We start from the raw sequence: 14,478 nt of genomic DNA, 5'->3' as shown, positions 1-14,478 counted from the left end.
ATGGTGGTATGTTTATATAATACTGTGTGTGAATTGTGTCCAGTGTGGTGATTCTATCCAATAGTGGGTCATCTCTCTCCACGTTTTTGTTGACTTAAATCGGTTTGATTTCTTTCAAACCTTTTATAGACTAAGACAAAAATGTGGAGCTCAGACCCATTTTATAAAAGAAAATGCATTGAAATTCTAAATATGACACTATTTTGGTGATTTTGACACACATACACCAGTTTAAATCAACCTTTTCCGAGTATTTAACATATTTAAGGGTTATAAATCGATGTTATGGTAAAAAAAACATTGTTTCAAATAATTTAGAATTTTTTTTATGAAATTTGTTGTTGATTTAATTTTAATTAAAGTATCATATCTATCCTCATATAGGCAGTTTACACGCCTTATTCACCCATCGTCTTTGAAAATGTTAAAAAAAGTTTTAAACCAGACTGAGAACAGTTAAATGCAGCAGTGTTGAACACTACGGCTGAGACGATGCTGTGTTACTCATTGCTTCAGCCTTCAACAGCTGTTGTAAGTTTCAGACAAACAACAGATGTTTTCTTGATAACTCCATGTTTCCATGTGATAGATATAGAGCCCCCCCCCCCCCCCCCTCACTGTTCCATGTTATACAGAGCTATGGAAGATTTTTATCCCATTAATGTTCATTACTGAGATCATTTAAAAGAGCTCGAATTACTGATTTTAAAAATGATGTCCTTTCAAGGAAATACACATGTATCCCTTTTTGATTTTATAGTTGATATAAAAATACCTATTAGATTACTTTATCGGTATTTGTGGGTATCAGTTTTCGTGATTGTAGTGAAATTGACGTTTTCAAGGAAACGTATATTCGTGGACAATGGGTTTTATCAATGATAATGACGTCACACATCGTGTCAACAACGAGATCCCCCCCCCCCCAAAAAAAAAAAATCGGCGCTGTCTAAAATAATATCAATGAAAGTATTAATTTAATATTGATAGATGTAGTGTTTATACTAATTCTATCAACTGAATCCAGTTCCGATTAAGTGAAGCTGCGTTATAGAGGGTGAAAATAAAAATAAAGACATAGTTCTGTTATAATTATAATAACAAATCAATCTGAGGACTGAGCGCTAATACAGAATAATATAATGATGATATACAATCAAGCTTTGTTTAGTGATTGCGTCATTCCCACAGATTGAAAAAGGTTGATTCCTGTTTTATTAAATGTTTATAGAGCGAGAATGCACTTCAGTAGTCGAGTTTTCTTAATTCATTATACAAACGCTAATTGTGTAAATATTTCTAATTCTAATCGTTTGATTACCAACGTTAATGGAATCACTGTGGATTCGCTAATGGCCAGTGTGTGTATATGATACCCACCTGATTCGTTTACAATGCCTTTACCAAATAGTTAATATATACTGCTCCCTTTTACAATCCATAGTGTACGAAATTTTGTTCTCGTTTCGAATTCGATCGAACAATTTTTGTTGTTGCGAAAACTCTTTGAAATATAAAATCTACACATATTACATGTATCTGCTCATGGAAATTGAAAATGAAAAACATTTTTAAACATTAGGGAAAAGGTGATGTAATGTAGTTACAAATTTGTTTCGATCGTTAAAGTTTGTTTTTGTTGTTGTTGTATTTTTTTTTTACCCTTGATTCAGTTGTTGTCCTTCATACAGTATTTTATGAACACGGTACTTCAACTTTTCTCTGAATTATCAACTCTATCTTTATTTCTTGTTTGTCTTACCAATATAGTTTCGTATATATTTTCATACAACGATTTCTATTTTAAACGTATCCGTTGTGCTTGATAAATATAACAAATACATGATTAAAAGGAAGTTTGGGCTAATTAAACAGGCTTCTCTATCAGTCTTTGCTATTTTGTTGAGGGGTTGTTTGCACTGTACTTTAAAGTTGCCTTTGAATTGAAAATAAAACGGAAAATGTTTTCTTTTGGACGCATATCTCACACTGCTTTAACTTTTATGACGTCATATTTTTGACATTCATTGATAAAATTTTTAAAGTATTTTAAGGTTGGGCGCTAAGAAATTTTTTCACCCAATAATCGATTGCTCTCCTTGATATTTTGTTTTTGTTTTCAGTACACCGTGTTTTTATACACCGAAATTAAACATTTGATAGTATTTGAAAATGCATTTTATTTTTACGAATATGAGACCGATAAACAAGTTAAACAGAGATGCAATTAAAAAAACTTTATTGCCCGAACAATTCATAAATATGACGATATCGCCTGCAGAGAGATTGGTATATGTGTTAAGGTGGGTACAAACATTCATCTCGTGTGATATTATCGTAAAAAATAAAAATAGCTTTGTGAAAGACTAAAAAAAGTATCCACGAGGAAACACAAATCACAGCATAACAGAAAACAGACAATGGACTAATATGTCAGCTGATAGTGATCTGTATCGTCTGCGTCTCAATTTACGTGAAACAGAAGAGTTAATTGCTGTTTTCGTTCTGAGAAACCGGAAGTACACGTTGTTTAATTAACGCCACCCACAAAGCATAGAGTCGGAGTACAAAAGTCTGGGTTGGTCCCCGATAGTTTGCTTTCTGAGACCAAGGTAGGCCCAACACTCCGCTCCTGTACGGACCGTTCCCTACTCATAATGCGAGACATAATGGTTCAAGGATGGACTGCGATAGCTTGCCAGGAAATCAGGGGGGCTGTTGTTTTCTATCTCTCTGTGAACCCTCGAAAGGATGAAAATTGAAGAGGGTGCAAAAGTGCAATCGATACCGTGAACCATCCCCTTGTTTTTCATGTCCTTCGTTTAGTTTATCTTGATTTATTACCAGAAATAGATTGTACGAGTCATTCCATTGTTGAATTAACTGCACTGCTTTTGACTGGGCGTGGAAAAACAAAATCGTAGGTTACACGGAGCCATAATTATAGATATTACACTTTTCTTCCTCTTTTCCCTCCACGATGATGTTATCAAAAATCATAATACATAAGATGCACGCGAAGAGGGAAAAAACAAACCTACTTGGAACTCTATCATGCCGTCAAAACCATTCAACTATCGTTTAGGAAACCGATGGAAATGTTCCTATAAATAATTGTTAACCATCTTGCTTCCATCTATTATGTTTATATTTCACTTAAGACAATGCGAAAAGACTTTTCTCCAGTGTATCACTGATATAAGTATTCTGATCACGTGACCAATTAACGTTTGGCTCTTAGAAAAGGTTCCAGTGAATATGGTTCTATTGGGGTTATAGTTGTTAAGTTAATGTTTCTTTTCGTATACAAGGAATCAATATGAAAGTTCAGGTCTTTGATTTGATACCATCTGTCACTTTGCCTGTCTGTCTAGAAAGGTTGATTAATGACCTAAAGTCAATGTCTATCTATCTATCTATCTATCTATCTATCTATCTATCTATCTATCTATCTATCTATCTATCTATCTATCTATCCATCCATCCATCCATCCATCCATCCATCCATCCATCCATCCATCCATCCATCCATCCATCCATCCATCCATCCATCCATCGTGAATGAATGTATTGGTTAAATATAACATTCATTTAAAATCAGTTTACTGATATGGCTTTTCAGCTGAATGTGAAATATTAGCAGAAATCCACCCCCCCCCCCCTTAAAAAAAATCCCAAAACGATGGATGATATCGAACAGTGATTATAATCTGATCGACATGATATGTAAACGGAAGCTCGTGTCATAAAAAGACTAACATATCAGTGATGTATGGCGATTCAGACCTTCACATGGCCTACTAGTACCAATTACCAATTATGACCTCTAATTATAGTAACGGATATCTAGACAATTGCATACATGTACAAGTAAATATCTAAATATCCAGTCATATGCTTAAAAGCACATTGAAAATCAATGAAAAAAATATGGAAAAAAATCACCTTGAAGTTTGTAGCTAAGATTTGTGTCTTTGCTTTTTGTAGATCGTGCGGTTAACCTGGTACCCGGTCCTTCGTGATTCACTTTACTACCTCCTGTCTGTAGCAGCTCTTATCATTACCATATACGACAACGAAGTTCAATGGTGGGTACCAGTTTATTTATTACGTCAGTTTTGGTTTACACCTGTAAATCAGGTCGCTCGACCATAAACAGAAACATTCTATTTCAGTAAAAAATTTAAATAATAGATATAGAACTTTTGAAGTCACCATAAAATGAAATGTAATTTACATTTGTGAACAATACACAATTGCAACTTTTCTATCTTTCTTTTTAATTACAAAAATATTCAAAATCTAAAACTTGAGTTTAATTCTGATAATTGTGTCTTTTTTCAGTTTATGGTCTCTTGGACTTTGTCAATAAATCATACTCGACTTATTTCTGTAGTTCTCAGCTCGTCCAATCACTTGCTTACGTTTTTCATGCATAAATTATGCAAATGTTATTAGAGAGGCAAACTTAAGGTTATCAGAGCAAGAAGAAAATAAAAACTCATCAGTCTCGATACTTACCCAGGTTGGGTTACAAAATTAATGCAACAAAAGCTCTGCTTTGTTTCTGTTGTATTAACACAACAGTGGCAGTAATATGTCGTGCAGATGGCTGCAAGTACGGCTAAAGATGAGTTTTATTTTTCAATTAGCGTTTCTAACATCGTAAAATAAATGCCACGGCCTTCGAAATAAGTATAATGAATTATTGATTAAGACCAGGAAAATCTGTGTCTTCGGTACATCTGTACTTATCCTTGGTAAAGCAACAGATCAACTTGATACAGAAAAAAAAAACGATGCAGACGCTTTAATGCTCGATTTGACCAAGATACTCTAGATCTATATCACTTAAACTCTTTGAACGTATAAATACACATCGGATGGATCAAATTCAAATTGCCCGACAGTTTCTTCAATACTACTTAAAAGAAATCTAGGCTCATCAAATTAATGTAGGGTAAGCCAGACTCGATAACCCAACAGAAGTGCGGCTTTTGATCAATTTTTACGTGTTACCAGTAATTATAGTAAAACTGAGCTACACATGAAATAGTCGTGTTTTGATTAAAATGTGCAAAAATGTGATAATTGCAGTTAAGCTGTTTAATGTTTGTATAGACTGATACATGGTAGTAGTAAAGACGAACAACATTGGCAAAAGCTATGTTACATTCCTCTATAATTTTAAGTGGAGAGTCTTATACATTTGAAGATCAGGATAAATCTATCGTTCGTTGTTTCATAAAACAGAGAACTTGCTTGTTCAGCCTTGAAAGATGGCCTCACCTTGAAATTTTTCAACACAAAACAATTCTTGTAGCTTGTAAAAAAATTTCAACTCCTTATCTACAACACTAAACGTTACAAAGTGATTACAATACAAGTGTTTACCCCCCCAAAAAAACATGGAATAATACATCTTTCTCAGAGAAAACAAACTTGCAAAGAATTTTTTGTGCAATGTATATTTTTCAATAGACAAAAGCGCCAAGTTTCGAAGACAAGAAACATACACTGAAATCAATTACTAGAACATATTTTGACCTCGTTTTTTCCTCCATGTTTTACTCATTAGTTATGTGGTAACCATGGCAATGTAATTAAAGATGCTCTTCACATGTTTTCCCGGAAATATGTTAATCCCTTCAGCTTATGTGTTATACAAAGATCTTTCTTGTTTTTTCAGAGAGACAAAGCCAATACATGTAATTAGAGTCGGGGAAAAATGTGTTTGAACCTAGTTCTTTTGTCTGTTTTGCACATTCAAAATTGCATCTTTTTGCTCACAACAAAAGAATTCTTATAAATAATCGATTCTCTTTGATAACAAAAAAGGGTCTGAGTGGATCAGAAGAATCTATTTCAGCTGCTCTCAATTTATAACGTTCACGGGGTCTATACACTATTATTTTTACATTTATAATAAATATATAATGTCAGCAAATTAGAGTACATCCATCGGTATCCTTTGTTGTAAGTTTACTAACACGAACAATCTTATGCTGTGTTACAACCTGAAACACAATCTTACTTTTTTGTGTCACTTAAGCTAGCCATTACATCTTACTTAGAATCACAGAATACTAATTTGCATGCAATGGTTCACTTCTCCTTTTGAAAACAATTACAACCTTTTTTTGGTCGCGAAAAAAAAAAAGATTGTTTCAGCTTTGAGAAGAAGGTCATTTTTTGTTCAATATTTGACGAACAACTTCATTTCAGGTATGAAGGACTAGTTCTGGTTTGCATGTACGTAATCTACATCATTTTGATGTATTTTAACAAATCCATTGAACCGTTCATGGAAGGACTCCTTAAGAAAATCAAAAATCGAAAACACGCCCGTAAGCACAGGCACGAGGACCACAACTCGAACCAGACCGAGGCTGCCAAACCGCTGTATTATGAGAACCCAAAGTCCAGTGCTAATGGCACCACCCCTTCGTCCCCAAAAGCTGACGACGAGACGACCTTTAGTGAGAAAAACGAGGAGGAAGAGTGTAGTAGCAGCGAAGAGAAAAGCAGCGAGGGGGACGAGAAAGAGTACCACCCCGCAGAAGGCCATAAAGATTGTAAGTTCCCTCAATACAGAATCACTAATGCTTGTTTTTTTTTTATTTTGTATTCTTTAGGTACGAGAGTCTTGTTTTGTTCTTGATGTACATTTTGTACATTGTTGTGATGTACTTCAATAAGAGGTTGGAGCAGTTCTTCTATCAGTATCTACACACTCTATCTGGAGGCCGAATTGGGGATCACTCCCGCACCCTTCCCGAGCAAAACGAAAGGCAGGCGCTTTTGGAATCAGAAAAAGTCGATAGGTCGGGTTCCGTTGACCATAATACCATTCCGAAAGAAATTGAATCCTCCTTCAATAGCCAGGGCAATAGATCGCTTGAAAAAAGCGCCGATCATAAAGACTGTAAGACTTTAGAGCGTTTCTGGTTCCATTCGTCTGCTAGAACCCCCCCCCCCCCCCTCCAAAAAACTCTTTTGCACTTGCGCCAAATAAACAAATTGCACACAGCATTTAAATGCCATGATATAAATATGCGTGTTTTTGGAAAGAAAACTTGTTTTGCAAACCCCAAGGCGTTCGGCAATTTATCATTGCAGTACTCACCAAACATCTGTGGCGTCTTCACGACACGTACCGCCAATCCCTTATGTAAAGCCGTTAAACTTGATTTTTTTATGTGTGACAAGCACATACGTACATTGTGTCGACAGACAGAAGTCATACTTGTGATCACAGTGAAGAAGTACAGCGCACAATGAATAAAAGTCTTTGTCTGAAGTTTTCCCAACCACCTGCTCACATTACATTTACTCGTTTGAACCTATAAATATTATGAAATTAATGCTGCACGCACGTTCTCCCACATATACACATTGGCTTTACGATGCGTTACCTACCACTACTAAATATTGAAATGTACGAAAATCCCTGTTCTAAACAGTGAAAGTCATGGCGAATAATTTTATACATGTATAATAGTGCAAAATATAGTGGTATTCAGTAAAACGTATTTTGTTTTCAGGGAAACACTTTTATTGCTTGAAAACTTTTGGAAAGTCCCATTCGTTTTATTGCTAAGCTTATCTCTAACAAGAACAAATTCTTTTTGGTCGCAACTGGTTTTGCCTATTTTGTTTGGAGATACATGTACATGTTTGAAAATTGTTTGTAGAATACATGCATCATCTCTATCGACAGTCAAAGCCATCCTGGTATAATAATTTTTCTTTAATCTTCTTTGTTCCAGCCAAAGAATACGAGTCGCCATGGCAGATTCCCGACACGTTCCTGAAGCGGATCTTCTGGGTGGCCATGATTCCAATGCACGCGCTGTTCTTCGTGACGATTCCCGACTGTCGCCGCCCGGGCAGATGGCACAAGACGTACCCAGTGACCTTTGTGATGTCTATAGCGTGGATCGCCGGCCTGTCCTACATCATGGTGTGGATGGTCACGGTGGCTGGTAAGTGTTCACGGCATTCGGAGCCTTTCGGACCTTTCCGGAAGAGTTCAGAATTTAGATAGATTTAACTGCAATTACAATTTTTCGGGCCTTGTCGGCGGAGCTCGTAAAACATCTCTAATCGCAATTGCAACTTCGCGGGTCTTTCCGGCAGATCTCGCAAAACACCTTCAATCATTATAATTGCAACTTCTCAGGTCTTTCCGAAAACACACACAATCGCAGCTGCTAGGACCTTTCCGAAAGAGCTCGGTAAAACTATTAACATCACCGGATATTAATATTTTGTTCAAAACGGAGTCGCTTCCCATCACTTTGAAGTATTACAATGTAACAAGATAGCGTTGTATTTTCTTCTGCTGTAAGTTTTAGATTACATCATTGATCTAAGTGAACTTTAGCAAAGTTTATTAGAAGTCACAATAACTTATATTTTAATAATTAATGAATATAAAAAGGTATGTTTTAGACACGTAATTATTCAATACATTTTGGGTTGTGTTTTTTTTTTAAAACAAAGGTTTCCTATTAAACGTGATCCAATTTCGGAATAATATCATAATCATGGTATTGTATTCTTACTGATTTAACATACGTATCATTTTACGATGTTATTGACGAAAGATGTTTATGCCTATTTTCGTAAATATATACGAGGATAAGCAAAGAAAACCCCGAACTCGAATTTCGTCTATCACAATATCATATTAAGTGTCCTTTCTGACTTATTTTATTTTTCAAATTAGATCTGCAATAAGACTACTTTCATAAATAATATCCCAAAACTGGATGCGACAATAGGTATATACATGTATAAGGGTAATTGAACATTTAGCATAGTTACATTTGGTAACTAGGAAATTAACCACAAAATAATGACGTAAAAATTCACTCATAATTTTTTTCAGTGTAGGACGTGGCATTTTTATACACAATATTCTAAAAAGTAGTTATAAGTTTATCATTAAATTATCACATTTTGTACAAGAGTTTGATATGATTTTTGTACTCAGAATATTTCATATATCTCTATAATGCACTAATACATTAATCTGTCGATAATCTTAAATGTAGTTATTCATTGGTCGACGAATATGTTTATAAATGCATAAAATTAGTGTACATTGATGTTGAAATAGATTTCTTTTTGTCTGTTTCTCTCAGTCTCTCTCTCTCTTTTTGCTTTGAAAATCTTATCTAATCCCCTTGATAACAGCTGTGTTGCGGAACAAAAAGCTTTTTTTTTTAATTGGTCATTAAAATCTTTGCCCTTGGCAACGGACATGGAACCAGGATGTTAGTGTCGCGCATGTACACCACTAACAACCGATGACGTCATTGAGAACGATTTTCTCCATTTATTTTGCCCTTCTATGCCTTAAGGACTTGTTGTGATCGATACAGTACCAATTTAGAGACCTTTTTAGCATATCTTTTTATAGCTGTTTTTTCTGCAGTTATCGATTTGCTTTTATATCTCAAACGAAATCAGAATTCGCCTAATCGTCTTTGATTCTTCGGTCGATATTACAGACTTGATAAATCAAAGCATCAGGCGCTGACACAATGTAAACAAGATAACAAATCTATCAGAAATCTGCATCTGTTCAAAATAGCTATTTTTATGACATTTTTTCCTGATAAACTACTCAAATACGATCGAACATTTATTTATACACCAGAAATTCTTGGTCTACGGCGTTGACATGTTGAATTCCTAAGAAAACATTATTTATCTTTATATGTTTTCGTGTTTTTTTTCTTAGACGGAAAAAAAATTAATAAATGAGGGAGGTGACTTGTAATGAAAGTTTGATGATGAAGGTCGATACTCCTCTGAAAAATCACTGAACTTGTGTAATATTTACTGAGTTATATTTTATGAATCATCCATAATGAGAGAGAGAAAGAGAGAGAGAGAGAGAGAGAAAGAGAGAGAGAGAGAGAGAGAGAGAGAGAGAGAGAGAGAGAGAGAGAGAGAAGGACCATTTTAAAATTTTAGATAACTAAATCTTGATTTGATTTTTATCTCTGTAGATCTATAGATTAATACTTAAATATTTTTTTAACAAATAAAAAAGGCCTCTGTCTATGAAAATTTTTATATTTATCAACATGTATGGTGCAATGAAAAGGTTTTTATTGATATAAATCATTTAAGAATTTACTTGATACAATGATTAATATGTACAAAATACATTTTTTAAAGATCTAGATAGTATGGTTATAGTTATGAAAATCAAATCCTTTTAAATTGCATTTTGTTTTCGTTTCCATTCGCATGAAAAGCGAAATAACTTCAGCAGGGAAGTTATTCTGGAACGTACATTGTCAATTTTTTTTTATACAGTTAAGCTTACAAATTTATTATTAACATCCCAACACAAATTTAGACTGTTTCTGTAACATAAAATCAATATCAACGTCATATGAAAATTTATCTTCAAATATTTCTTTTTTTAGGTGACGCCCTAGAAATTCCGGAGACCGTTATGGGTCTGACTTTACTAGCAGCAGGAACCAGTGTACCAGACTGTCTGTCGAGTCTTTTTGTAGCCAGGGATGGTAGGTCTAAATTACGTAAATCATATCATATAACAAATCATTAAAACAAAAACCCACTTTTCATCCTAATTTAATAAGCAAGTCGCTTGATATTCAGTAATTTTTATATTTTCAGTGACATCAAATTTTCAATCGACAGATTTGAAAAACTAAAAACAAACGAGAGGAAACACTGAATTAACACATAATTTTAATCAAATCAGTCAATAAAAAAGTGGGTTATATTCGAAGAAAGTCTGAGATTTTATTAGGTAAACCTTTAGGACTAAAGAAGGAGCTGGGTAGTGAAAGCAAAGCACATCATCTACTCTCTTTTTAACAACTAAACATTTCACTTGGTTTAATTAATTGTCTAACTCTTAAATATCGAAATGCACATGCACATTGGCCATACATTCACGAATGAAAATGTCATGATCGTTATTGAAAAATTATGAGTCACATCTTTTAATAAATGATTTTTATGATTTTGGATGGCTGTTAATCCCGTTATATTGTTAAGTCAAAAATTACAATATTACTATCAAAAATATATGAAAATAGAATATTAAGTAAATGAAAATAAAATGTAATTGTATTTGATTTTTACCACCGTTAGTTTATTCTAACGCTTTACTCGTTTTAGGTTTAGGTGACATGGCCGTATCGAACTCCATTGGAAGCAATGTGTTTGACATTTTAATGTGTCTCGGGTTTCCCTGGCTGTTGAAGTCCCTGGCTTTGGAAGATGGAGCCCCCATTAAGATTCAAAGCGAGGGTCTGACCTACTCCGCCATTACTCTCCTATCGACAGTCGTATTCCTACTGGTCGCCATGTTTTTGACAAGATGGCGGCTCGACAAAAAGTTTGGAGTGATTTGTTTATTAGTGTACGTGGTAGTGATTGTCTTCTCCTGTCTGTACGAGTTGAATGTGTTCGGAAATTTCAATATTTCCAATTATTGCCCGAGAGATTGATATAAGGAATAGGTACATTTTGCCCTTGTATATACAGGGGCCAAATCATTTCCAAAATAAAAAAAAAGCGAAGTCAGTTCAAAGTCTGTTTATGTCCAGGTTGAGTGTAATAAGATTGGAGATTTAGTACAGAATAAGTCTGCGTGTTTTTATTAGTGTATGTTTAAATACCCAGTAAAGTCTTAGTCGGAACTATTTTTTGTGGAACTATTAGAGTTGCATTTCCTCTTACAAATCTATTTATGAACAAGTATGTCGTAATCAGTGCAATACATTAAATCAGATTATATTGCCTCTGGGAAAAAAATAAGCACAGTGTAATGATTAATTAAATTAATCTCTCCAATTCACATCTTACCGATTCGTGGATTGAATCTTAAAGTCATAACTACATGTTATTATGTTATAGAAAGTGATAAGAATGCAGCTTAATTTTATTTGAGATATCAAGTTTATAACAAAGGGGCATAAGAACAGTTGAACTGTCTAAATAAAATTTGATAAAATATTGGACGAAGTTATATTATATACATTGTACATACAAGGAGTTCTGTTTTATTTTTGTATTAAAAAACAATGCAATTCAAAACAGCGTTGACTATTGTGACGAATTTTCAAACAAGTTTTAACGAATTACCTGTTCGTATTATTAATAAATTTTGACACTATATCATAATTATATTTAAAACATATAGAGTAACTCCACATTCCTTTACACATGCGCATTACATAGTACGTAATGAGCATACATCTATTTTATTTTTCAATAAGTAAACAAATACCTATATATCATTCTTTCCCTTTTGTGCTTATAATGTTATAATTGTTGAGTTTTGTAAAAAAAAAAAAAGTTGTTGAAGATTGCAATGGACAATTGCAATGGTATTAGATATTTATATATATAATGAGTGTGTATATCTTAAATCAGGTTGTTCGTTTATAGTTAGTTTATAGCTAGATTTAATCAATTGACTTTTTTTGTCCAAGTTTAAAAAAATATTATAAAGTTTAATATCATATAGTTGATTTTAACAGTAATTTATCATGTACAAACAAAATGGGATTGGGCAACAGGCAAAGTGTTTTTGTAAGCCTCCCCCTTTATTAAGTTGTTCTATATACGTCATAGTTTATTCTTACAATATTTTATTTTAATAAATACATGTATATGTACTTAATAATATATCAGCAATCAAAGAAGAAAGTTATGTGCGATGCAATCTGTGTAGATATGATTATTTTCTGTGATATGACAATATATGAATACACCCAAATGAAGTATTCCGCGATTTAGATTTAAGAAAAGAAGACGTTATATATCAAGTGTCCGAAAGCACAACTTTGTGCTAATGTTCACATGCAAATTTATTAATGATTTGTTTCTTGCCACTTAAACCCTAAGTACATTTGTAATAATGAATGAAACGCAAAGTGAATACTATATTCTCTCAAAAAAAAAACCTTTTTATGTTAATGTAATAATATGATGCTATGAGTCAATTTTCATATTTTCAAAAATTATGCTTTTAAGAACTATATGAAAACGCGTATCTTAAAACTGTTTAAATTACTTTGATGTATAAGAGAGAAGTTTGTGTACATGTTTTCTTAATCAAAATGAAAATGGACAAGACTTTTGGGTAGAGTTGGATTAGTTCAATGTTGTTTGAGTGATTACCGATTCTATTGTTATCCCTGATCTCTTAATATTGTTAACATTGTGTGTGAATGAGATGTGTTCATGTTCCTCATTTAAATTTGTGATTTGGATCTACCAATCTATACTGTGAAATCATTTAAATTCATGGGGTGCTAATTTTTGTGGATTGTCAAATGGGAAATTATATCGTAGTTTTGCTTGTCCGTAGAATGAACGAAGATATATTTCGTAATTTGTTGGAAATTCGTAAAATCATATATCAGAGGTACCAACGAAATCCAGGAAAATTTAGCCCAACGAATTCAATGGAAACAGAACATGATTTCACAGTATATTTGGTGAAGGGAAATTGGAATGATTCTTTTCTTTATATGCGATGGAGTGCCAAAACTGGACCAGTAGTAACCCTCATTTTTGTCTTCTCTGATTCAATCAGAAATGCACTTGTGATTTACAGTATCAGAATAAAAGATTAAAATACCATCACAGATTTTGTTCATTTTATTTAAAACCTGATGCAATTGATATAATATCAAGTGATATAAATTAGTTACATGTAACCCTTTTCTCTCCTGCGAACCACATCTTTATCTAACTAGTGTGACCCGCGAAAAGACAGAAAAATTGACCTAAATGGGGCTTCATTTTTTGTCCGCAGTGGATTTGAACTTTAGACTTGCGGGACTCATTCCTTAACAGTGCACACCAAGCGTGTTAATCACTTGGCTATCTACGCAAGCTAAATAATTGCTCTTTTGTTGATGAATGGAATGAAAAAGTCAAGAAGCTTCTAAACCCAAACACGGTCTTTGAGATAAAAATGAAATACACTTGATACTGTCTATTGGAAAGCACCGTAACTGTAAACATTGCCTTACCAAATATGAATTATAAAACACAAGTATTGCAATTACTTATTTGTTGGTGTGTTTTACGCTAGAATCCATCTAGACCAGGCCCCGGGATCATGAAGCAATTCAAGACTTAAGTCAAAATTTCAATAAGTTATGAAATAATTGTTTATCTTAATATGACAATTTAAAGTTTTACTTAAAAACATGTTATCAAGACCCTTTTAATAGCATTCCAATTTTGTCAGTGTTTTCCATCAGGAGAAATTAAGGCAGTTTACAAGTTTTGACTTAAGTCTAAGTTTGCTTCATGATCCTGGGGCCAGATACTAGTAAATAAGTTTATATACCATTTGGCTGTTAAAATTTAATTCGACCCTTTTTATTTCTGACAAACAATAAATTAATTATTTAATTAGCATTGATGTTAATTTGCGCAGTTAAAGTAAAAAAAACGCTG

At 33.5% G+C, this 14,478-nt stretch overlaps 1 protein-coding gene across 2 annotated transcripts in view; it reads left to right on the top strand.

Moving 5' to 3' along the window:
- The window catches only part of LOC128163522 (sodium/potassium/calcium exchanger 3-like), a 31,298-nt gene extending 17,648 nt beyond the window's left edge, over positions 1-13,650 (top strand). Inside the window, exons 5-9 of one of the 2 annotated variants that reach the window (XM_052827139.1) lie at positions 3,988-4,088; positions 6,636-6,925; positions 7,770-7,985; positions 10,449-10,550; positions 11,176-13,650. In XM_052827139.1, coding sequence (XP_052683099.1) covers positions 3,988-4,088; positions 6,636-6,925; positions 7,770-7,985; positions 10,449-10,550; positions 11,176-11,507 — 1,041 coding nt within the window. In that variant the 3' untranslated portion in view covers positions 11,508-13,650. Of the gene's footprint in view, positions 1-3,987; positions 4,089-6,225; positions 6,576-6,635; positions 6,926-7,769; positions 7,986-10,448; positions 10,551-11,175 lie in introns of both variants that reach the window. The other variant, XM_052827138.1, reaches the window with a different exon arrangement.
- The last annotated feature ends 828 nt before the right edge of the window (positions 13,651-14,478 follow it).

The sequence above is a fragment of the Crassostrea angulata genome, chromosome 9 (assembly GCF_025612915.1).
Source record: "Crassostrea angulata isolate pt1a10 chromosome 9, ASM2561291v2, whole genome shotgun sequence".
In the NCBI taxonomy this organism is placed as follows: Eukaryota; Metazoa; Mollusca; class Bivalvia; order Ostreida; family Ostreidae; genus Magallana; species Magallana angulata.
Note: the sequence above shows the minus strand (reverse complement) of the source record. Positions and strands in the feature narration are given on the sequence as shown.